We start from the raw sequence: 22,051 nt of genomic DNA on the forward strand, positions 1-22,051 counted from the left end.
AGTTGTCAGAACTGCCTTCCAGATGGGCTGGGGTTGGGAAAAGGCTTCAGCAGTGGAGGTGAAAGATGGATCAGGGTTTGGACTAGGGTTTTGTTGGACAAAGCCTGGGCAGGAAGGGGTTTTCTGTAGGAATCTGGTGCTGATGGTGTTAACATGGGAGGGGAAGGGGTGAAAGGTGAAGGGTGCTGTGAGTCTGAAGGAGCAGGGATGATGGTAGCTTTGTTAGTAGAGATGGGGAAGGAGAGGCAGGTTTCAGGGCCAGGGTTCGGTTAATCCTCACAAACCCTGTGACAGAGGGGGAAGTATCTCTGTTTTATAGATGGGGAAACTGAGGCACTGAGCAGTGACATGATGGGCCCGTGGTCACACAGTGAGTCAATGGCAGAGCAATAAGCAGATTTTGAGGATCTCAACTTGCTCTCAGACCTGTGAATTGGAGCCTGGACACCCCCTCTGAAAGCACCTGGCCTATTCCCTCCTCTGTAGGATACAGCAGTTGGGACAGGCCCCTGTTCTGACTAGTCCATCCCATGGCTTTCCCTTCTCTGTGTGGCACAGGAATGAACATGGTCACTGACACTGGGATCTTCCATCTGTTCAGCTTCAGTGCAGCATGTTGAACACCCAGGGCTTTCTGGGTAACATTGTGTCCTGCCCTCTGGGCTCCAAACCACCACCCCTTCCCAGATGTGGCCTCCTGCTCCCTGGGCCAGACTGGCAAGGGTTGGGAATTGCTGTTTGCAGAGCCAGCCCGCTCTGCTCTGGCAGGAGACCTCACTACTCACTGGCAACCCCTGCTGGCTGCTTGAGGGATGATGACCAGCTCAGAAAGGCTCTCACCAAACCTTCCTTGGCCAGAGGCTGCTGGCTGGGATAGGTTCAGAGAGGACCGAGGGGCATGGTTAAAAGGAGAGCAGGGTGACGGGGGAGCTGTAAGGGATGGGGGTAACCTGGGGGGGGTGGAAATGAAGAAGGGAGGTGTCTTCTACAGTCGATAGTGCAGAAAGAGTCTGAGTAGAAATATCAGTATCAGAGCAAAATATTTATCATTATAATTAGGAATACCAGCCACTGCACCACCCACCCCCATGGAAAGAAACCAGGAGCCCTTTCTGCAACCTGCCTGCCAGGTGCCAGATCAGATCCCCCTCTCCAGGGCTGCAAGCTGCTCCATCTCTTCTTAGGACCCGCTCTCCCCCATCCCTTCCCCAGCAACCCGCTTTCGGGAAGCTGAGAGGGGGAAGGGGGGACCTGGCCTTAGCAGATTTCCTCCCCCTGCCTTCCCCCCGCGATGCATGCACCGCAGCCTGGCCACAGCTCCGGTGCTGCAGGTAGAAACTGGCAGGTGGGAACCAGACCCGTGTGTCTCCAGCTGTAGGGAAGGACTGGGAGACGGGGATGCAGCATCCCTTTTGCAAAACTACCTTCCAAGCAGCGAGGTCACTGCAGGAGAAAGCCCAGTCCTTGCCCCCCTCCAGTTTGGGCGGGGGGAGAAAGTGCCCCACTGCTGCACGGCGGGTCCTGCCAGCTTGCTGCTGGGACAGCTGGACACCCCCCCCCAGTCCCCCCATTCCGGCTGCAGCGAGCGCCACCGGGACGTTTGCTCCCTTGGCCAGCAGCCCGGCGCGCAGAGAGGGGTCCCCCGGTGCATTTCCCTGCCGGAGGCGAGGCGCTTACCTGGGGCGTCCCCGTCAGTGCATAGAGCAGCCGCCCCCTGCTGAAGGGTGCAAGGCGGGAGCGAGGCCGGGGGGAGCTGAGCAGAGGGAGGGTGCGGGGCGCCAGGCTCCTGCGTCCGCCGGCCGAGCTAGCAATGAAGCAGCCGCGCCAGGACTGCAGGCGAGGCGCGCGCTCCCTCCCTCCCTGCCTGTCTCCTCCCGCCGCCGCCCACCTCCTTCTGCTGGTTTCCATGGCAACTGGGTAATGCTCAGTACCTCCAGCAAGCCCCGGCCACGCGCGGGCTCTCGCCCCTCCTGCCCCCCCCGCGAGCACAGGTGCCATCCGCCGTGCGCCCCCGCATCCTCGGGCACTGCACACGCGCGCAGCAGTCACAAATGCTGCTGAGACCCTCACACGGGCGTGTGTGCATATGTGTGTGATTCTCCTGCTCATGCATGTGTGAAGTTTATGCTCACATGAGCACATGTAAATGCACAGCCTTCATGCTTGCACTGGTGTGTGTGTCTGTCTGTGTGACCATGCTCACCCTGCCGTGCACCCATGAGCCACCTTCACACTCCCATTGACTTGTATGTGTGCAAACACAGTAGTTAAAAATGAAAAATGCACTCAGGCAATCCACAGCTGCAAATGGAGGGGAATGGAATGATGAGTTCTGCCCTGTTTGGGTTTATTGGGTTGCACTAATCAGATGAATTTTCAAGCCCTGGTAAGGAAGAGATGAATCAATTACCAGGTACTGCTAGGCATAGACAGATTATGCGCGTGGCTCAGTTCCCTTTATGCAGCTCTATCAATTCACCACCTTGAACATCTGCACAGACACGGAGCTCTGCCTATGCACATTATTCATGACCTGTGCTACCCCCTGACATTCTAGTCCTGACCTCCCAATTCAACTTCTGTCCTGATCCGCTGTACCAGTCCTGTGCCCACACAACTCTACAAATGCACCTAATGCTGACTCTCAGCATTCTCTGCTATTCCAGCCCTGGGCCTATCCTACCCAGAGACTGCCAGCTTTGCCCAGTTATCCCAGAGGGGATCGTAGTTCTTGTGATCTAGCCAAAGGCTCATGGAGGGCTAGGCTGAGACCCACCAGTCTTTCACCTCTGACCTAAGGCATTTTAACAAATGTCTCCATGGAGAAATCACAGTGAACTGATCCAGTGCCCCATCTGACCCCTGGTCATCACTTTATTTCATGATCCTCATGGTGCATCAGCATTGCTAAATATACCTAGCGATCAGCCTTAAAAAGGGGGGAGCTTGGACCTCACACTAGTGAGACAATTTAGAAACCCTCGTGTGTTCCTCATCATTTTGGGAGGTCTGGGACTCCTAGCTCCCCACTCTGCCTGACCGTGGCTGTTCACGTTACGACCTAGTGTACGGCCTCTGCTGTTTGAATGCACTACAACATTAGATTAGTTTTGTTCCAGACGCCCATTCTCCAGGGAGAGTACAAGCTCGTGCCCTATTTACAATGGGTGCCAGGAATCCAAGTGCACATGTGCTAGGCACCAAGCTATAGGTCTGAACAGGCGTCTGGGCTCCTTGTTTAATGCTGGTAGGCCAGAACTGTCTTCTCTTTAGAGAGCTCGCTCGGTGACAATCTGCCCTGCTTCCATGTCTGACTTGCAGTTCTAATCAGATCTTGCCGAAAAGGGAGCAGAGAGGGATAAACTCTCTCCGGGGGGTAGGGATTCCATCTTAAAGTCTTCCATGTAGGAAGCCAGATGAGTGGAAATGGAGCATCAAGCCGGGTAGTCTCATTATCAGCAGGTGACATCCCCTCTGCCTGTTTGTTCCTTTGCGGCTACCCAGATTGGAGCGAAAGGACCAGTGGCAATATTTGGAGAGGGAGCCCTACCTCAGTAAATTAAAATCAGCTCTAAACAGAGTTGGGCCTGGATTCAAGCTTCCCCAAAGTGCACGGGTGTCTGAGTTGGGGGCCTGTCTCCAGTCCTGTCTGGAGACTGGTTGCTGAGTGCATTGGGGATGCATTTCATTATATTACTGGAATGGGAACCAGAGAAAACCATGTTCCTTTCTTCCCTGAACTGTGCTGCAGGGTGTTTTCCCTCCCAAGCCTAGAGAAGCTTAATATATAGAGTCACGATGGAACCCCAAGGCCCTATGTCTGAGTGACTGAGGATCCTCAACTTGCTTGTTTCTCTCTTCTTTACCTTCAATCCCCATTGTGCCCCCCCTCCGAAGCACCTAGGAAAGACAGGAATGGGATCTAGGCCACTGAGGTTTGCATCTAGCAGACCTATTAGATCCCAGCATTACATCCCATCAGAACAACAGCATGGGCCAGCTAGCATGTATTCTGTTCCCAGGAGAGCCAATGTCCCAGAAGCAGCATTCCTGGTGCTCCCTTAGCACCCTCCACTCCCTATAGTGCATGCGTTCTCTCTCTCTCTTGTTTTCTCCAAGCAGATCCTGTTACAGTGTAAATAGGGATCATATCACGTACTGCATGGGAATCGGCAGCCAGGCTGCAGGAGAAGCTTTATTCAGCGGGCAGTCCTGTGTCTGCTGCAGACAGAAAGACCAATCAGATGCCTTTAAATGCTACTGAGGGAGACCCAAACCAGAGCCATCTGTTGGGAGAATCTGATATGCAGCCTCATCACTGATGTCACTTATCTGCCTTAAGACATGCAAATGTATGCAGGAAACAACAGCCCCTCCTGTGAATAACCTGGTACAAGTGCCAGAGGAAGCAACGCTGGTTCCTCTTCCTCCAGGCAAGGGAACTGTGAAAAGGGGCCTGCATAGGTCAGGGGATTGGTAATAGGCTAGAGAGAATTTTGTCTTTTTAAATCGCAAGTGTGAATTCATATCAAGCTGGTACTGAGGAAATTTTATGACCATCTGATCACTGCTTGGTAGCCTGTGTGAAGTGAGCTTGGTGGGTCTGAGTCCTGATCCCAATGCATGGGTGCCCCCATCATCACATCCAGTCCTCTAGCCAGTCTCTGAGATGGTGGTGATGAGCTCTAGAGATGGTTCCTTCAGGCCAGCACTTGAGCAGTGAGAGAGAGGCATTAAAGCAGCTTTAGAGCAGAGGGGACATTGTCCCAGCTCCTGTCTCCAGCTCCAGCAGAACATCTTCCCTCCATGGGTCTCAGCCCCTCTCACCAGGATTCACCCTGCCCTATGGCCCAATCCCAGCCTGGTGTATTGTCTCCTTGTTTGGAAGGTGGATTCTGTAGGCTTCCGGTGGAGTCTCCTTGCTTTGTTCTCTTTTGTGCCTCTTGGTCCCTCTGTGGGCCCAGCTGAGCACTGGGGAAGCTTGCCCTGCTGCTGCCCATGCTGAACCTGCTCTGTGAATGTGCAGAGGCATCCAGGGATGTCAAGTCAGCCCACTTCACCAGCCAAAGGAGTTGATTTATTCTTCAAACGTGCCATCCTAGAACGTTTAAAAGATGCATGATATGGACATCAGCGACAGATGATCTGGGCTGACTCTTCTCCCATCTCTGCCACCCTCAGCTCTGGCTCGCATTTGATCCTGCAAGCAGGCGACAAGAGAACACAGCCCAGGGCTTGCCATAAATACAAGGCAAAGGCTGCGCATGCTCCGTACTGCACCCAGGTCAGGGGCAGATCACACTGTGGGTGACTCTAGGGCCCCTGAAGTTATTCTGGGACATTGCTGCCCTTCTCCCTGAGCTGCCTCCATCTTCCAGCCAAGGATGTGCACAGCCAGCTGCTGATCCCAAGAGCACTCTCCCTCTTGCAGCAAAAATGCAAACCCAGGGCTATTTGCATCTCTAATTAGGAACAGTGGATAACTGGGCCCTCTGCAGTGATTACTCAGAAAGTGAGCCATTGTGAAGAGCTCCGGTGCTGTGCAGGTGCTGCCAGAAGCCTGGCTCCCACCAAAACAATCTGCCTTTTGTTTGCTAATAACCAGCCCTAAAGGCATCCTCCAGAGCTCCTTCCGGGGCACGGCCTGGGACATAAAGGACTTGATTTCTCTGCAAACCGGCTGGCTGCACAATGCTCTGTGGAATGCTCTGTGTTTGTGAGGGCTGGAAATGAAACTCGCTTATTGCCCAAGATCTCAGCTCTGGCACCAAATCCCGCTGGGGGTAGCAAGGCTCGGGTTCTGTTGGCCTGGGCCTTGTGCAGTGATATCCACTGGAACTGCTGCGTTTTGCACACACTTTGCCAGCACCGGCCCTAGGCACCAGCGTCCCAAGCATGTGCTTGGGGTGGCACTTCTCAAGAGCTGGCATTCTCTTTTTTTTTTGTGCTTGGGATGGCAAAAAACCTGGAGCTGGCCCTGCACTTTGCAGTGGTGAAAATGATGGCCTAAGGTGCAGGGAAATGGTAAACCAAGCCCTTGATTTGCAAACTGCTTGCTTCTTAAGGTGTCAGGTTGACAAAGGTATTTAGGCACCTAAAGATGCAAGATGGTGTCTCGTGGGATTCCCAATAGCACCAAAGCAAGTTAGGGGCCTGACTCCCATTTGAAGCTTTCATGCGTTTATTTCCAGCAAAAGTATTTTTTTTAAATCTTTTCAATGCAAAATTAGCACAGTGAAATTAATCACAGAAGCAGCAGGGCATTCTCAGTTAACCTTAACTCTGCCCCTTACCCCCATCTCCTATCTGTGTTCTATAACAGGTTGCCATTCTTGCCCTGTCAAACTTAATTGTGCCCTCAGTAATAATACATAGCACTTCTATGTGTGCTTTCTAGCTGTAGATCAGAAAGCATAGAAGGAGAAATATAGGCACCGAGGTAAAAGAACTCACCCAGCACCACACAGTGTGGCATGGCCAGATCTGGGTTTCCTGACTTCCGGGTTTATGCACTATTCACTTGACTGCACTGCTGCCCCAGCCTGCCCACTCCCATTTCCACACCAACATAAACTCTGTCCCTTTACCCATACCGTACAATACTCAGATCTGACGCTCTTGGGGCCAGAGACTGTCTTTTTATACAGCGCCTACCACAATGGGGTCCTGGTCCATCACTGGGACTCCTAGGCAGTACCACAATACAAATAAATCATAAGTAATAACTTCCACCTCCCCTCCTGGCCCATGTATGGCAACTGAGCAGCAGGCACATAGGGTGGGGGAAGATAGGGGTGTCTGTCCTATGTATGAGGATGGGAAGATACCTTGCTGTTGAGTTGTGATTATAATGAAAGTTTTTAGCACATTTTATAATATCTCTCTTCCAAGGATCTCAAAGCACTTAGCAGTTTAGTCTCATAACTCCCTTGTGAAACAGGTAAGGAATATAGGAGGCACTTCATTCCCCACCGAATTGCAGCCACCTCCCAGGTGAGATGCAGAGGCTTTTTAACAACATATAGCAATGCAGATCACCCGTTTAGGACATCCAGGGAGATCATTAATGGAAGCAGAGCGGGATGGCCTGAACTGGAATTTGAGTGGCATGCTGGGATTAGCACTCCTGCTCCTGCAGAAAGTGCCACAGGATCTGTAATGATCATGAGTAGTCATGACACTGTTTTATATGTTGTCCAAAAGCAGCTCCTAGCACCAGGCTGACCTAGTTCATCCCAATCCAAACAGGAAAGGGGCTGGCAGAGTCGCCAATGCCTGTCTTACAGCGCCACAGTGTTGCCCTCCCACAAACAGACAGGTTCCAGCCTCGCTTTGCAAAATATGCTGCCAACATGGCTGCAGTCCGACTTCCCAGTTTGAAGTTTCCTGTGAACTAAGGCCCCGCTGCCACTGGCAGAAGCAAGGGGGGAGAAAATTCAAGGAAGGTAAATATCCCTGCGGGGTAAAGAGGTGGGATGCAGAGGGATGCTGAGGCACAGTGCTAACTTTTCAGCTGTCAAAGCCTGGGTTAGATCACACATGCAATGAGTTTGGAGGTCTCAGTCTGGAGCGAGATTGTAAACGTTATCTCCCCAGTACCACAAACCATCCTGCCCTGCCATCCCATGGCCTGTGTGTCACAGCAGCTGACAGGAATAAAATGAACTCCATTATGCTCCAGCAGTGTTTATACATGCAAAGCGCAGCATGCCAGTGCAATGCAGATCCTTGCAGCACCCATCACTGAGGCAATGGGCCCTGCATATAGAAGGGGCACCCATCACTTTGGGCATAGTTCTCAGCGGCGACATGGAGCGCCCACAGCTCCCCTTGATGCCCAGTGGAGTTAAGTGCTTGGTACTTCTGAAAGTCAGGTGCAAAGGCCCAGAGCTGAGAATGCTGAGCTGGGGATGCTTACAGGCCTAGGCATAGCTGGGTGATGTGGGGGAATGGAAGGCTCGGGCAGGCATGTAATTTGTCCCGTCCCCCCCCCCCCATGCATGGCCCCGTTGGCTTGGCTGGAGCTGCCCCCCCAAAATATAGAAGTCAAACTATGCCTATGCTTGCAGGTCAGGCTTGGTGAGCTTATTTCAGGGCAATGGGCCTCAGCCTTGATCCGGAAGGACCAACGCTAGAGGGTAAGTCAGTCCCCTTCCTTGATCTGTCTGCTGGGACTGCCAACAAAGAGGTCAGTCAGTCCCGAAGGCAGAGATGTTTTTAGCCATGGGAACTTTTGTCCCACTCAAAGCTGGACAGAGACTCCCCAGACTTATTTCCCACAAGCCACCCCAAGGAATTGCATGCTGCGCTTGACGGCCACAGCCGATTCAGAGCTGCGATTTATTTTCACGAAGGAAAGGAAAGCGGCGGTGGACAGAGGGACAGGCACAGGGGCAGTAAATTCCAGTTTGAAGAAATCCCCAGATTAGCATGGGAATCACAGGGCTGGTTTTCAGCTCCTTCTTCTCCACCCTCTCTCCCACGTAGGTCCCTGACGGTCTCTAGATATCAAGCGAGTGGAGGAGGTGGTTCCTCGGCAACTGTAACCATGAGACCTCTTCATGTCCCACCGCTCCCCTGGCACATGGGGCAGGTTGCTATTTATGATGCATGATTTATGCAGCACCAGCAGCATGCTGGCCACCAAGCTGCTTGGCTGCTCTAAGCCGCATGTCTATTGCAAGTGAAGCGTGAGGTGCAGTCAATACCCAGCGCGGAAAGCACAGGGATAAAAGGTGAGTAGTGGAGTCAGCATAGAGGAATCTGTCCAGCCACCTGCCTGTGCTGTATCAGCTCTGTGGGCAGGGGACTCTGATTTTCAGGGCTGCTAATCTGGCCCATTTCACCAGCATTAAGTGCTTCATCCTGCTATCAGCAAAGCTCCCATTGGCTTGAATGGGGCAGGAAGAAGGCCTTAAAATTCGCACACTCTGAGCCTTGATTGTCTGCTGTATGTCAATGCAGGTCGCCAGGTTGGTCTGGAAAGCGTTTCCTTCCAGGCTGGGACAAGCCAGTTCTGGGATCAAACAAATCCCAGCTCTGCCGGCATTGCTCGCACCTGACCTTACAGTGTGCCCCTTCCAGGCAGGCAAAGGAGCACTTAGCATCCTGCGAAGCTGCTGAAATATGGCTCTGTTCACTGAGACATACAGGGGGTGCTGCACCGCTCACCCTCCTGAGGAGCAGAGAACCTCGCTCGGTTGCTCCCAGATCTGTCTCCATGGCATAGTCGGGCACTGTGCTGCAGACATCATGCCTTTCCCAGCTAGCATGGTTCACTAGCCATCTTTCCACACATAGGAGAAACCCCAAGGTAGCCTATACTGCGGGAGAGTTGGTTAGTGATTCCTCTCACACCCAGATGCCCTTAGGGTTTTCAGAGAGCACTGCTGGGCTGAAAACTCTGCTTGGAGTGAAAATTGAACCTTTCTTTCTTCTTCCCGGCCTGCCTGTGTTATTTAAAGAGGCACAGCAGCAAATCACTGGAGCACCTTGATCTCCGTGCCTGACCCTTGTATCAGCACTCAAGAGCTGTCCCAGGCATTTCACAAACGTCATTTGTATTTGCTGGTTGCAATACCTGGGACAAAGTCTTTAGATTAGATCTGGCACAGACAGTGCTGTCTGTAAAGTTTTCTTCCTAGTGTGCACAAGGAGCTAGGCGCATTCCAGTTGCCCTGGGTCAGCCAGTTCTCCCAGTTCCATCCTACAATGCCTTGCCTTCCACCTGGAAACTACATCCAATCCCTTGCTCTATGCCAGTGTTTCTCAAGCTTTTTGATACAAGGGACCAGCCTGCGGCCTTCCTAAATGGAATCAGGGAGATCTCAGGGACCGGTGCCAGTTCCCAGACTGGCCCTTTGAGAAACACTGCTCGAAGCAACACCAGGTGCTGTGGGAGAGGTGCTTCGGGAGTCTGAAAATGCACTGGGAACTGCCATGGCTGGCAGATGCATGGTGCATGGATGTGCCAAAATGATTCTGTGAGGGACGAGCTGGAGAGGTTCAGGAATCAGCCACTTAGGGCCATTAACATTTCAGCAGCGGTTTCCACCTAGGGCTAAATTCAGACCTGGTGCAATTCCAGGCTCTTAGTGTAGACACATCTTCTCTGTGTCTTTCTCATTCTCTTTATCTCTCTGCTGCTCTCCCCCTGCCTTTCTCTCTTCTTCTGTTACTCACTCATTCTTTCTCTCTCTCACACATAGCTAATTGATAGTTTCCCACAATGCACAGCAACCACCTAGCCTGCATTTCGCAATGCTTTCACTATTAAGTCTATCCTGCCTCCCTGGACAGCTTTATCAGCACTAGCCACCTATTAATCACCAGTCCTCCAGGAAACAAGGCCAAAGCAAATGTGGTTGAAAAAGATCAGGTGGGCTGGCCTGACTGGTTGTGACAGGCACTTGTCAACTGGAGGAGACAGTTCAGATAAGGGACAGGAAGGTCCCAGCCCAGCAGGGTGGGTCAGCACCATTTCACCAGGCACCTGATATGGCTGAGCTGATGATCTTGTTGCTTTAATCTTCCTCAGAGGCCTCTTCTTGCTCCCTTTTCCAGTTCCCTGCCATGGCACTGCCTGAGCAAGCCATCTCCTCGGGCAGCAGGGAGGTGGGGCCTGAATCGGCTGTCCCAGTGTTCACTCAAGCTACACTCAAGATGGATCGAATGCCTGGAAACTCAGATGAAGGCAATGTAAATGGGGCGTGGCTACTATTTCAGACAACTGTCTATGGCTGCACTGAATCCTGCCTGTCTCTGCCCAGCTCCATTGAATTTCCCTGTACAAAGCCCATTTGCTTGGAGTCTGTGTGCAAGTGTGTGTGTGTATGTGGGGGTGTTAGGGTAATTGCCTAGGTTTGGGAAGACACAGTTTATAGACCCCCTGTGTGACCTTGGGCAAGTCATTCAGTCTCTGTGCCTCAGTTCCCCATCTGTACTATGCAGACAATTGCCCTGCTCTGCTTGTAGGAGTAAGGATCATAATTATACTAGAGACTGGAAGGTGCTCAGATACTCCAGTGATGGGGGCCAGGTCAGTACCAGAGGTAGCGAGGCGGTGAATTTCAACCAGGATGACTTGGTAAAGTCTTAACCCCAAAGGCCAGTCCAGGTAGTGTCCTCAGACTCCACTAGCATCTCTCTGTCTGAGAGCTATCACATTTCTATAGCTGCAGTGATAGCATCAATAACAGAGCAAGTGCCATGAATAGGTGGAAGTGACCTGCATTCACGAAGCAAAGTAGCTAACGGAGTCTGTACCATTAAGAAGAGTGCATGCAGGTGCCTTTCCCGACCTGCTCTATAAACACAGCCCACGCACCGCGTCAAGTACAAACTCACCCCCTGCCTGGGCTTTGGCTTTATTCATGAGGGAAGTAACAGTAATAGAATATCAAGATCACCTCAGACCTTCTCCCCAGGCCTGTCTGCTCCCAGGGCTCCTCCATTTGGATGGCTCAGCCCGCACCCTAGATCCTGTTCTCTCCTCAGAGAGCCACATCCACCTCCCTTGTATCTAAGGAGGTAACTACCTGCAATGGTGAGTCAGTAGAACCTGCTTAGCCCTTTCCCAATAGGCATGTTACCTAGGGAGGGTATTGCAGGCAATCACTGCCCAGCCTCTTACAGACAGGGCAGAGAAAGTGAATGGGTAGCACCGTGTGCGGCCGGTGACTGGAGAACGTAAAGGCCTAGCAGCACTGCCATTGGCCAGCGAGGAAGCAGAGCTCTGTCCAGCGCAGTGGCACAGAGAGCTCTCCTCGCTCCATGCACCTGCTGTGTGTGCACGGAGAGACCTTGATGACTCCCCTACCAGCTCCTGCTTCACACAAATATCCCAGATCAAATGCTGCAGCAGTATTGATGTGAAAGGAGAGTGATAATGGCTCCCCTTGGTTACACTTGCCACAGAGGACAGCTGCTAATACTACCTGCACTTGCAGCCTGTGTATGTTAAGCATGAGTCAGCAGCACCGAGCTGGGATATATGATACAGGCCCAGTGAGAGCCCATGGATACTAAGCAGCAGGTAGTAATGCACCCTGGAGTCTCTGATACAGGCCGCAGCCTGAAGACGGAGCCTAATGTGTCACTGGAGAAGCCAGTTCAGATTACAGCCAGAGCCTGCGCCCGCATTCAGCTGACATGTCTAGGCCATAGAGTCTCTAGACAACAATTGTCAGGGAATGGGGTTTTCTGACACTGGAAACGGAGATCGAATACCAAAGCCAGCCTAGGGAGACCAGCCAGCCAAAGACAGCCTGACCTGGGATGATCATACCTGCTATAGTTGCCTAGGGTAAGGAATGATGGCGATTTTCTGCTGATCTCTTTTGTGTCATCTCCCTCCACTGCCAGCACAGCTGGGGAATTTCCTAGTCTATTGGGTTGTTTAATGTCTTCCAGTTGTTTGCCTCAGCAAGCTGTTCTGCCCTGGATCTTTCAGTTTTGCTCACTTAACCACAGTGCTTAATCTGTGATGAAAGAGGTGCCAGGGCTCAAACAATTCATAACATATGCAGCAAGCTCAAAGGTGCCGGGGCTCTGACCTGCCAAGCCTAGAGGTGGCAGGGCTCAGCCCTGCCAAGCCCTGGCACAAAATAAGCACTGCTGCACCCAGGGCCGGCTCCAGGGGTTTGGCCGCCCCAAGCAGCCAAAAAAAAAAAAAAAAAAAGCTGTGATCGCAATAGCAATCTGCGGCAATTCAGCGGGAGGTCCTTTGCTCCGAGCAGGAGTGAGGGACCCTCCGCCGAATTGCTGCCGAATCCCTGAAACTGCCGCCCCACTCCCGAGTTGCCGCCCCAAGCACCTGCTTGATAAGCTGGTGCCTGGAGCCGGCCCTGGCTGCACCATCCGTAGCTGATCAGGGACACTGAGCCTGATTCCCATCTCATGCCTATTCTTCCTCCAGTGTAACCCTAGTGACTCCAGTGGAGTTACTGTTGGTTTGCACTAGTGAAACAGAGAGCACAGTTCAACCCACTGAGTCCAGGCCTCAAACTCTGGCTACAGAGAAAGGTGCCTAAATTCTACATTTAGAATATCAGTCCGAATCCAGATTTTGGGAGGGGCTAATTTTAGGCTCCCAAAAACCTTAATATGGGACTTTCTGTCTGGTTCAGAAATCAGGGGCCCAATTCAGTGGTCTCTTACACCTAGTGCCAGAGCCCCTGTTCAGGTTGAATCCCCTCTGTGCGGCTCCAGCTTCATGCAATCCACTTCCTCCAATCCACCTAGAGGGCAGGCCAGGGAAGGGACAGAGCATCAAATGGATGCAAGCACGGCTGGATTGCGGCAATGTTGAGCAGAATTTAGTGCAGCCCTGGGGCTACACTAATGTATATTAGGGGCTGGTTTAACCTCTGGGCAGCCCCAGAATCCTGGGAGGCAGAAAATTGGTGCGATTGAGGACTAAGCCCCGACTGTATAATTTACACCAGGGTGTAAGTGGCAAAGTCGTGTAGCTTGAACTGATCTGGCATGAAGCAGGCATGCAAATCAAGTGCAGACCAGATGCCAGCAAGGCCTAACGCAAACTGAAGGAACTTTAAAAATCTAGATACTCATCACCATTGGTGCTGTTTGTTTCCTGTGTCTTCACTCAGCTGTGACAGGAACCCCAGCCTGGTCAGTTTCACATTTTTGTTTCTAGTCTGTTTCCTATATTCTGTGTGACCCCATCAGAAATGGCTGGGAATGTAAAAAGGCAGCAACCTGAGAGTGCCAGATGCTGGAATGCTCAAGGGTGCCTGCTTCCTAACTGCAGAACAGCTGATCTCAAAACGGGGCCAGGTTTTCACCTCTGAGATGGCACCCAGGAGAAGGGAGAGAGCAAACCATAATCACAGCCATCCAAAAAGGTGAGGTTTTGGATGCCACCTGTGTAGTTCTATGGACCAAATTCTGGTCCTATGGAAAATGGCCCCATAACAAGTGCATGTGTCTGCTGCAAGATCAACATTTGGGGGTGCTTGTATCCCAGCCAGCAACAGCTCCTTTCCCCTGGAATAATCTGTTTGCATGGGCTGTTGATGGATCAGGGGCATAGTCACATAAATATGCAGATCCTTCCCTGTGATCCCAAGGTCCTGCCCTTCTGCTTTTGTCATGGTGGGGGTGTGCAGAGGGGTCTCTGCAGGGGAAGCCATAATAGGGACACTCCCATCCCATCTCATCCTTGAGTCCCCGAGGTTGGTGTGTGGGGTTTTCTAACCAGCATCTTCCAGAATTTGACTCTAGGTAACATCTTACAGGCTCAATGTGTGATTCATGGTGCATAATATACAGCCCAGTGTTCTTAGTACACACTATATAATACTGTCCATGGTAGATATTACATACTACATATGTTATAAGCTCTCTGCTCTTTCTACAATCATTATAGGCCTGATGCTGCCAGACGCTGAGTGCACACAGCTCCTACTGGAGTCCTGTAAGTGTCTTATAGATGTAGCCCCTATGACAACACATCCCTCATTGTCATTTTCTGTCTTTGGCCCCTGTATTGAAGTGTTACAATGCTCTATGTATATCTGAGCCTTGGGGCCTTAGATCATTTTCAGGCCAGCAAAGACTCTGGGAGGCCACAAAAGGGGTAAGGTAAATGGCCTCTGAGCTGAGCAGCCCCAAGCAACTTCAGACAGCAGAGCAGGAAATTCCCTGCTGCACAGGCTTGTGTAGTGGAAACACAACAAGTGGAGCTGCCCCCGTGTGTCTTACTCCTGCACTCATCTGTGTGGACAGGAATGAAATGCCAGCTGCCCCATCATTCGGAGCAGGACCTCACCCTGTTTAATGGCTCTCTGCAGCCACCTGACACCAGCCCATCCCAGTGGAAAGTTACAGGCCTCCCTTAGCCTCCTCTCTCTCTTCCCAGGTGTTTTCTAGGGCGAGTCGCAGAGCAGGTCGACTGGAGGAATGTGCGAGCCACACGCCCCCCGCCAATCCTGGCCCCTCATCCCAGCCAAGGTTAGCATGGTATGCCGGTGTAGTCACCAGTTAGAAAGCCTTACATGCCAGCCTCAAACCACGGTCCCGCTGCCCACAAGAGATCAGAGCGCAGCCCATGACTTACCTTTGAGAAGTGACAGTGGAGACCATGGGAGGCTGGTGGAAAGGCGAGGTCCCAGCACCTGTCAGGCAGAAGGCCCTGCCGGCTGGCTGCCTCCCCTACTGTATAGGATCCAGCTGCCAGGGACGCCTGCTGGGTCCTTCTCTCGCTCTGCACATTGGCAGGAAGGTCACAGCAGATGGGGAGGAGGGGGGTAAAGATCAGCACGCAGATTAGAGAGGCATTTTTAGCCAGCCAATCCCCGCCTGGGCCCTGCATGATGACTCGCCCAGCAGCACAAAGTGAAAACAGTACTGCAGAAAAGGCAGTGAATATGCTTAGAGCCGTGCTCTGCCTTTCCTGGGAGGGACGGTCCCCCCTCCCTCCTTTTCTCCCTCTCACATACAGTTCCCTTTCACTATCTCTCTCCCTCACTTTCTCTCTCCTTCCTGCTGCTCCTTTTTCCTTTTCCCTCCTCTCGTCGTCCTCACGTACTTTTACTTTCCTTCTTTTCCCATTGCCCTCCCCTCATTTTCTCGCTCACACTCTCTTTCCCCCTCCTTCCCCATCACTGTCTCTCCTTTCCCCTCCCATTTCCTTATTCCCCATCACCCCATCCTGCTCCCTTTCCCCCTGCTCCCACTCCCACACCTCTCGCTCCCTCCCCCTCATGGTCAGAGTCTCAGCTCCCAGACCAGCTTTCACTAGCACCTGATGAAGCCTCTCTCCAGTCCCCTCTGTGCAGGCAGAGGGAGAATGGGTGGGATGTGGCCACACCTTCTAGTTCCACTCATTCTGCTGGGGGGCCCAGCTTGGGTCTAAAACTTGGGACCCCAAACATTTGCTGTCATTTCTCATCCTTAAGGCTGGCCCTCTTATCCCCACTATCCTGCTTTCTGAGCCATGCACAGTTCTCTCCCTTGCTTAGATAGATTTCTCTGTTCCTGGGGCTACTATAATACATACAGTGTAAATAGACACTGTTCCCTCCTATTGCTATTCTGCCTTGTAGAGGTGGTGGATACAGAGCCAGAGAGCAGCTCTCATCCTCTCTTCATCTCCTGGGGTCAGACCTTGCTCTGTCACACCTGGACCTGATGTTATCTCCCTTGTTTGGGTCAGGAATTCTGGATCATGAATCAAATGTAATGGACAATGAGCAGGGGCTAGGCCAAATTCTGCTCTTACTCCGATGCAACCCAGGGAAATCAGTAGGGTTGTGCTAGCTGACAGAGTGCACAATGGGTCCTTTTGTCTTCGAGTGAGGGGAACTGCAATATTTATTGGCCCGAGCAGTAAATAATGACTTAGGTGAGCTCAGTATTGACCAGGAAGGGAAATCAATCTTGCTGTTCACCCTGTGAAATCAACTACTATGCAACTAGGTGCAGTGTTACATTCTGGGGGCCAGGTATTTACATGCATAGCTCCAAGGTCAACGTGCAAAAATGCACACACGCCTGCACCTGTGTGTGCAGGGCCTGGCTCTGTGGCCTTGCGTCTTGCGGAGCCCCCTACACCTGTTCAAAGAGGGTGTGAAAAGCTACCAAAGTACCAGAGCAGCGTTTTACTCTCTCTTTGCATATATATAAATAACTGTGCTCGATGCAGGGCAGTGAACAGCCAGGCTTCAGCCACCCATGATATGTGCACAAACTGGGTGACTGAATGTGCAAATGGGCATTTCCTGTAGATGGCTAAATATCAGGAAAACAAGGTGGGTGAGGTAATATCTTTTATTGGACCAAGTTCTGTTGGTGAGAGAGAGAGAGAGTCGAGCTTTCGAGCCACACGGAGCTCTTCTTCTTCAGAGCTCTGTGTGCCCGAAGGCTTCTCTCTCTCACCAACAGAAGTTGGTCCAATAAAAGATATTACCTCACCCACCTTGTGTCTCTAATATCCTGGGATTGTCATGGCTACAACTACACTAAACATGAGGAAATCATTCTGCTGGTGTTGATTGCAAGCAACTGCTCCACAGGTGTAAACCCACTGCGAGAGGAGAATCTGGACCAGGGGTAGGCAACCTATGGCACGCGTGCTGAGGGTGGCACACGAGCTGATTTTCAGTGGCACTCACACTGCCAAGGTCCTGGCCACCGGTTCAGGGGGCTCTGCATTTTAATTTAATTTTAAATGAAGCTTCCTAAACATTTTAAAAACCTTATTTACTTGACATACAACAATAGTTTAGTTATATATTATAGACTTAGAGAAAGAGACCTTCTAAAAACGTTAAAATGTATTACCGGCACGCGAAACCTTAAATTACAGAGAATAAATGAAGACTCGGCACATCACTTCTGAAAGGTTGCTGACCCCTGATCTGGACAATAGTATTTTAATGCCCTCTAGTGGTAGTTTTGATTATAATTCTCCCTAGTACAGGAGAGACCTTTTGGCCTGCATTACTCTGAATACTTAAGAGGAAGATGGGTGTAGCTGCGTTTGGAGAATAGAAAGTAAAGCCTACAAAATGGTTAGCAGAACCTCTTTAAGTCTGTAGGGAGAATTCTGTTCTCTCCCCGATATAAATCGAGTGAAGTCAGTGGCATTGCTACGGTTTTATGCCGAGGTAACTGCTATGTTCACATCATACAAACATAAGTTAGAGAAAAATATAAATACTCTTGCTGGAAGTTTGCAACATAACACAACTTTATTTCTTACCATTCGGAAGGATAAAACACAGAGAGAAAGCCAGAGAGGAACAACTCATCCCACCTTATTCAAAGCTGTCTGCCTGCAAACAGACTGCTGTTTGGTCTAGATTGCATACTTCCACACAGAGCCCCCTAGCCAGGAAGCAGGAGCAGGAAAAACCTTAAAACATAAAGTGACAGCTTGTAATTTGGACATAGTTTTCAATACATCGCAGTAGCCAAGAGCAGAAGCTGACCCAGCGTCTGTACTCAAAAATCCCCCAAATCCCATGCATGGCCAGTATAAAACAACACCCATGAAGTATTTAACCAGCAGACAAAGGGGCGATGAAGTTTGCTATGTGACGAGCTCCCACACCTCTTGCCTTGGGTTGCCGACAGGCCCTTATTACAAGGGATGATCCTTATTTTTTCATCTCTGTACAACAAGAACGTGAGCTGCAGAAAGCAGCAGAAATACCCCTGGCGAATGTAGGTGAGTGCTGCTTAGCATTATTATAAATGATGTATTAGTAGACATCCTTCAGTCTTGAGAGACCATAGGTATGCGCCCCTGAGTGGTAAAGAATTTACTTAGTTGGTTTTATGACCTCCGCGAACGTGGCTGAAGAGACCCACTTGAGAGAGACAATCTCTGCTGCATCTGTCACGTTTCAATGTGATGTTTCTACCCTTTTGCCTCTGCTTTCTCCTCTGAGAAGCTGGACAGCTTCCTCTCGTAACTCCAGAGACCTTTGTTTAGCTCTTGTTTCCAAAGGCTGCAGTCTTGAGTGTGATCTGCCCATTTGTCTACATCCATGTCCATTTCTCTGAGGTCTCGCTTGCACGTATCCTTGAAACGCAATGTTTGGGTCTTTTTCCCAATGCCATATCACCATAGAGAATATCCTTTGGGATGGGCCCATCAGTCATTCAGCACACGTGCCCAAGCCAGCGGAGGCATCTCTGTTTGAGGAGTGTTTGCATGCTGGGTATACTGGACTGTTTGAGCACATCCGTGCTGGTGACTCTGTCCCTCCAGGAGATTCCAAAATGATGATGATAATAATTAATATCAGGAGGAAGGCTGGGGTGGGGTGGGGGTGCTAAGAAAACAGTCCTTTATTTCTGAAATACAGCGTTGGCAACTCTGCAGTCCCTGGTTTCACAGGCCTGTTCCGCTTTGGCCTCCTGTCCTGCTTGAAGTAGAACATTTCCTGCATTCGGTGCTGCTTGCAGCCAGACACACATTACCCTGGTGCGGACCATTGGCAGGGGCAGAGCCAGGGAGAGCAGCTGCTTTGCCCGCTCCTCCTTGTTCAGTCCCACCACCACGCATGCTCAGTGGTTGCAGGGGAGCTTTGGATGGGGAGTGATGCTGCACCTGGGTGGGCCTGACTGGAGGGGTGGAAGCTGAGCATGGCACAAACTCAGTGGGTGAGGCACGGGGACCAGTGGCTGCAGCAGGCTTGTCTCCGCAGGAATTGGTGGTGATCAGCCTGGCCTTGCCTTAGCCTCTTGAAATGTTGGGACGTATGAGCTAGCCCTCATATGTGGGCCTGGCAAGCAGTCAGAGCCCTAGTTTTGCATCTCGTCTTCAAGGCTGCTGTTCTAGAAACATTGGTCCCCCTTAATAATACATTGGGGCAGGGGCAGGGGCAGGGGCAGGTTCTGACCTGAATGACAGAACTGAATTGGCAGTGCAGCTTCCTGCAGCCCCTGTGTTCTCCTTCTAGGTCTCCTTTCTGAGCACCAAGCGGGCCCAGCCTTGCTTAGTGCATGAAATGTGCCCCAAGTTGCTGACAGGGGAGGCATGGCTACACTGCAGGGGAAGGCTTTCCCATTGCACGCATTTTATAACATGCATGCCTGACAGCAGACGCCCATCCTGCTGCAGTCGCAGTGTGTAATGCATGCTTATGTTTTTTCTCACCTACCTCATACTGAGCCTTGGAGTTTGATCGATCTCTGTCTATGCTGAAAGCAACAAGGTTCTGTCTGTCTTGTGGCACAAGCATGAGCCAAAATAAGCAACTCTCAGGGCAGAAACTCTCAGCACTGTAAGGGAATCGCATATTAAACCATAGCCAGGGAACTGTACCGGTCAACCTCGCTGTTAGTCAGTTCCAGCTCCTTCCCCTTCTCAGCCGCTGCCCTGTTTTCCCCAGGAGTCTGGGAAGATCGGCTATCTCACCTGTGAATGGCAGGGGAAAGTCCGCAGGATACAGCAGGACCAGTGGCGGATTTATAGATAGTGGGGCCCTGGGTGCAGCTTCATTTTTTGTGGCCCCCCCCCCTTGGGACCCAGCCAAGAAAAACATTCTCTCTTATCTCCCCCGTGGGAGGGGGTGAGGGGTGCGGGGTCTGGGAGGAAGTTTGGGTGTGGGGTGCAGGCTGGGGCAGGGGTTTGGGGTGTGAGAGGGGGTTGGGGAGGGCAGCATGGCTCCGAAAGTGACCAGCACACATACCCCTCCGGCAGCCGCTCCTAGGCGGGAGGACCAGGGGGTCTCTGTGTGCCGCTGCCTGCAGGCGCCACCCCCACAGCTCCCATTGGCCACAATTCCCAGCCAGTGGGAGCTGTGGAGTTGGTGCTTGGGTTGGGGGCAGCACGTGGAGACACCCCCTCCCCTCCAGGGATGCACAGAGATGTGCCAGCAGCCGGCTGCTTCCGGGAGCGGTGCGGGGCCACAAGCCACAGCATGCAGGCAGCCTGCCTACCTGAGCCCTGCTGTGCTGTCAGCTGGGACTCGGGGGCAGGTTGTCAGATTTTTGTCCTGCATTTTGGGGGGGGGCCCCTGTCGTTGGGGGCCTCATGCCGTGTAAATCTGCTCCTGAGCAGGACTGCAGTGCAAGTGTAACCTGTGAATTCACAGCAGTGTTGTCGACTCACCCACCGCAGCAGCTCTCCCCACTGTGGTGGCCTGCAGGCCTTCCTCTGATGAAGAAGGCGGAGCAGAAAGGCAGGAGTAGAGAGTCTGCTGAGGAAGGAGTCTTGGAGTGAATGGTGTTTCAATTGGTTGTTTCCAGCCGGAGCACTCTCCCTTTGCTTGCCAGGGAGGCAGAGGGACACTCATTCACCAGCAGAACTGGGAAAGGAGAGGGGATGTTTAGCAGAAGAGGAGGATTCAGAGCGTTTAAGGCCAGAGGGAACAGTTAGATCATCTATTCTAGTCTGACCTCCTGCACAGTGCAGGCCATTAAATTCCACCCATTTACCCCTGTATTGAGACCAGTAACTTGTGCTTGGCTACAGAGGCTCTTCCAGAAAGGTCTCCAGTCCTGATACAAAGGCTTCAAGAGATGGAGAATCCACCCCTTCCCTCGGTAGTTTGTTCCCATGGTTCATCACCCACGCTGTTAAAAATGCATGCCTTATTCCCAGTCTGAATGTGTCTGGCTTCAGCTTCCAGCCATTGGTTCTTGTTCTGCCTTCCTCGGCTAGATTAGAGGGCCCTTTAGTGCCTGCTATTTTCTCCGCAGGAAGGTACTTATACACTGTAATCAAGTCACCTCTCAATCTTCTTTTTGACAAGATAAACAGACCGAGCTGTTTAAATCACTCGCTGTCAGGCATTTTCTTCAGCCTTTACATCATTTCTCCATCTTTTATTCTACACCCTCTCCAACTGTTCAATGCTTTAAGAAACATGGGCACCAGGACTGGACACAGTATCCAGTATTGGTCTCACCAATGCTGTATAGAGAGGTAAAATCATCACTCTCCTCTGACTCGCTTACTCCCCTGTTTATACACTAAAGTTCATTTTAGCTCTTTCTGCCCCATCGTCACACAGGGAGTGCATGTTCAATTGCTTGTCCACTGTGACCCCTAGAGCCTTTCCAGAGGCACTGCTTTCCAAGATCCAGTAGTCACCCGTTCTGTAAAGTGTGACCTGCATTCCTTGTTCCCTGACGTTTAACTTTGCATTTAGCTGTATTAAAATGCAGGAGGAAAGAGAAGATTCAGTCATGCCCAATAAAAAAACCTGAGCACATCTACATACACCCTAATTATGTTTTTCTGAAAATGCAAATACAGGGGAAGAACAGGAGGCAGAGGAGATAAATGAAGAGAACGCAGAGTCGGCTCTGAGTGAGACTGTTGGTGGCGTCTGCAGTCCAGTCTATGAATCTGAAGTTCTATGCCTAGCTCTGCCACAGACGTCTTGGGTAACACTGGGTCAAGTCACTTCCCTTCTTTCTGCCTCAGTTTCTCTTATCTGTGAAATAGGGACAATACTTTCCCATCTCTCGTGGAGGTTGTGAGGCTAAGCTTATTAACACTAGTAAAGTGCTTTGAGACCCTCACATAGGTAGTGCTGAACTGGTGATATTATTGGGCTCTCTGTCTTAC

General features: G+C 51.4%; 1 protein-coding gene and 1 long non-coding RNA gene across 5 annotated transcripts in view; one reads left to right on the top strand and one right to left on the bottom strand.

The window, feature by feature from the left end:
- PACSIN1 (protein kinase C and casein kinase substrate in neurons 1) overlaps positions 1-15,423 on the bottom strand; it is a 53,576-nt gene extending 38,153 nt beyond the window's left edge. Inside the window, exon 1 of one of the 4 annotated variants that reach the window (XM_030561338.1) lies at positions 15,080-15,423. In XM_030561338.1, coding sequence (XP_030417198.1) covers positions 15,080-15,334 — 255 coding nt within the window. In that variant the 5' untranslated portion in view covers positions 15,335-15,423. Of the gene's footprint in view, positions 1-1,677; positions 1,832-15,079 lie in introns of those variants that run through there. The other 3 variants (XM_030561339.1, XM_030561341.1, XM_030561340.1) reach the window with 3 other exon arrangements.
- Positions 9,915-22,015, top strand: LOC115650851. The gene is made up of 3 exons (XR_004000233.1): positions 9,915-12,304; positions 14,882-14,973; positions 21,737-22,015. It is a non-coding gene; the product is annotated as an uncharacterized LOC115650851 (long non-coding RNA).
- Positions 22,016-22,051: the final 36 nt, after the last annotated feature.

Source organism: Gopherus evgoodei, chromosome 4 (genome assembly GCF_007399415.2).
Source record: "Gopherus evgoodei ecotype Sinaloan lineage chromosome 4, rGopEvg1_v1.p, whole genome shotgun sequence".
NCBI lineage: Eukaryota > Metazoa > Chordata > Testudines > Testudinidae > Gopherus > Gopherus evgoodei.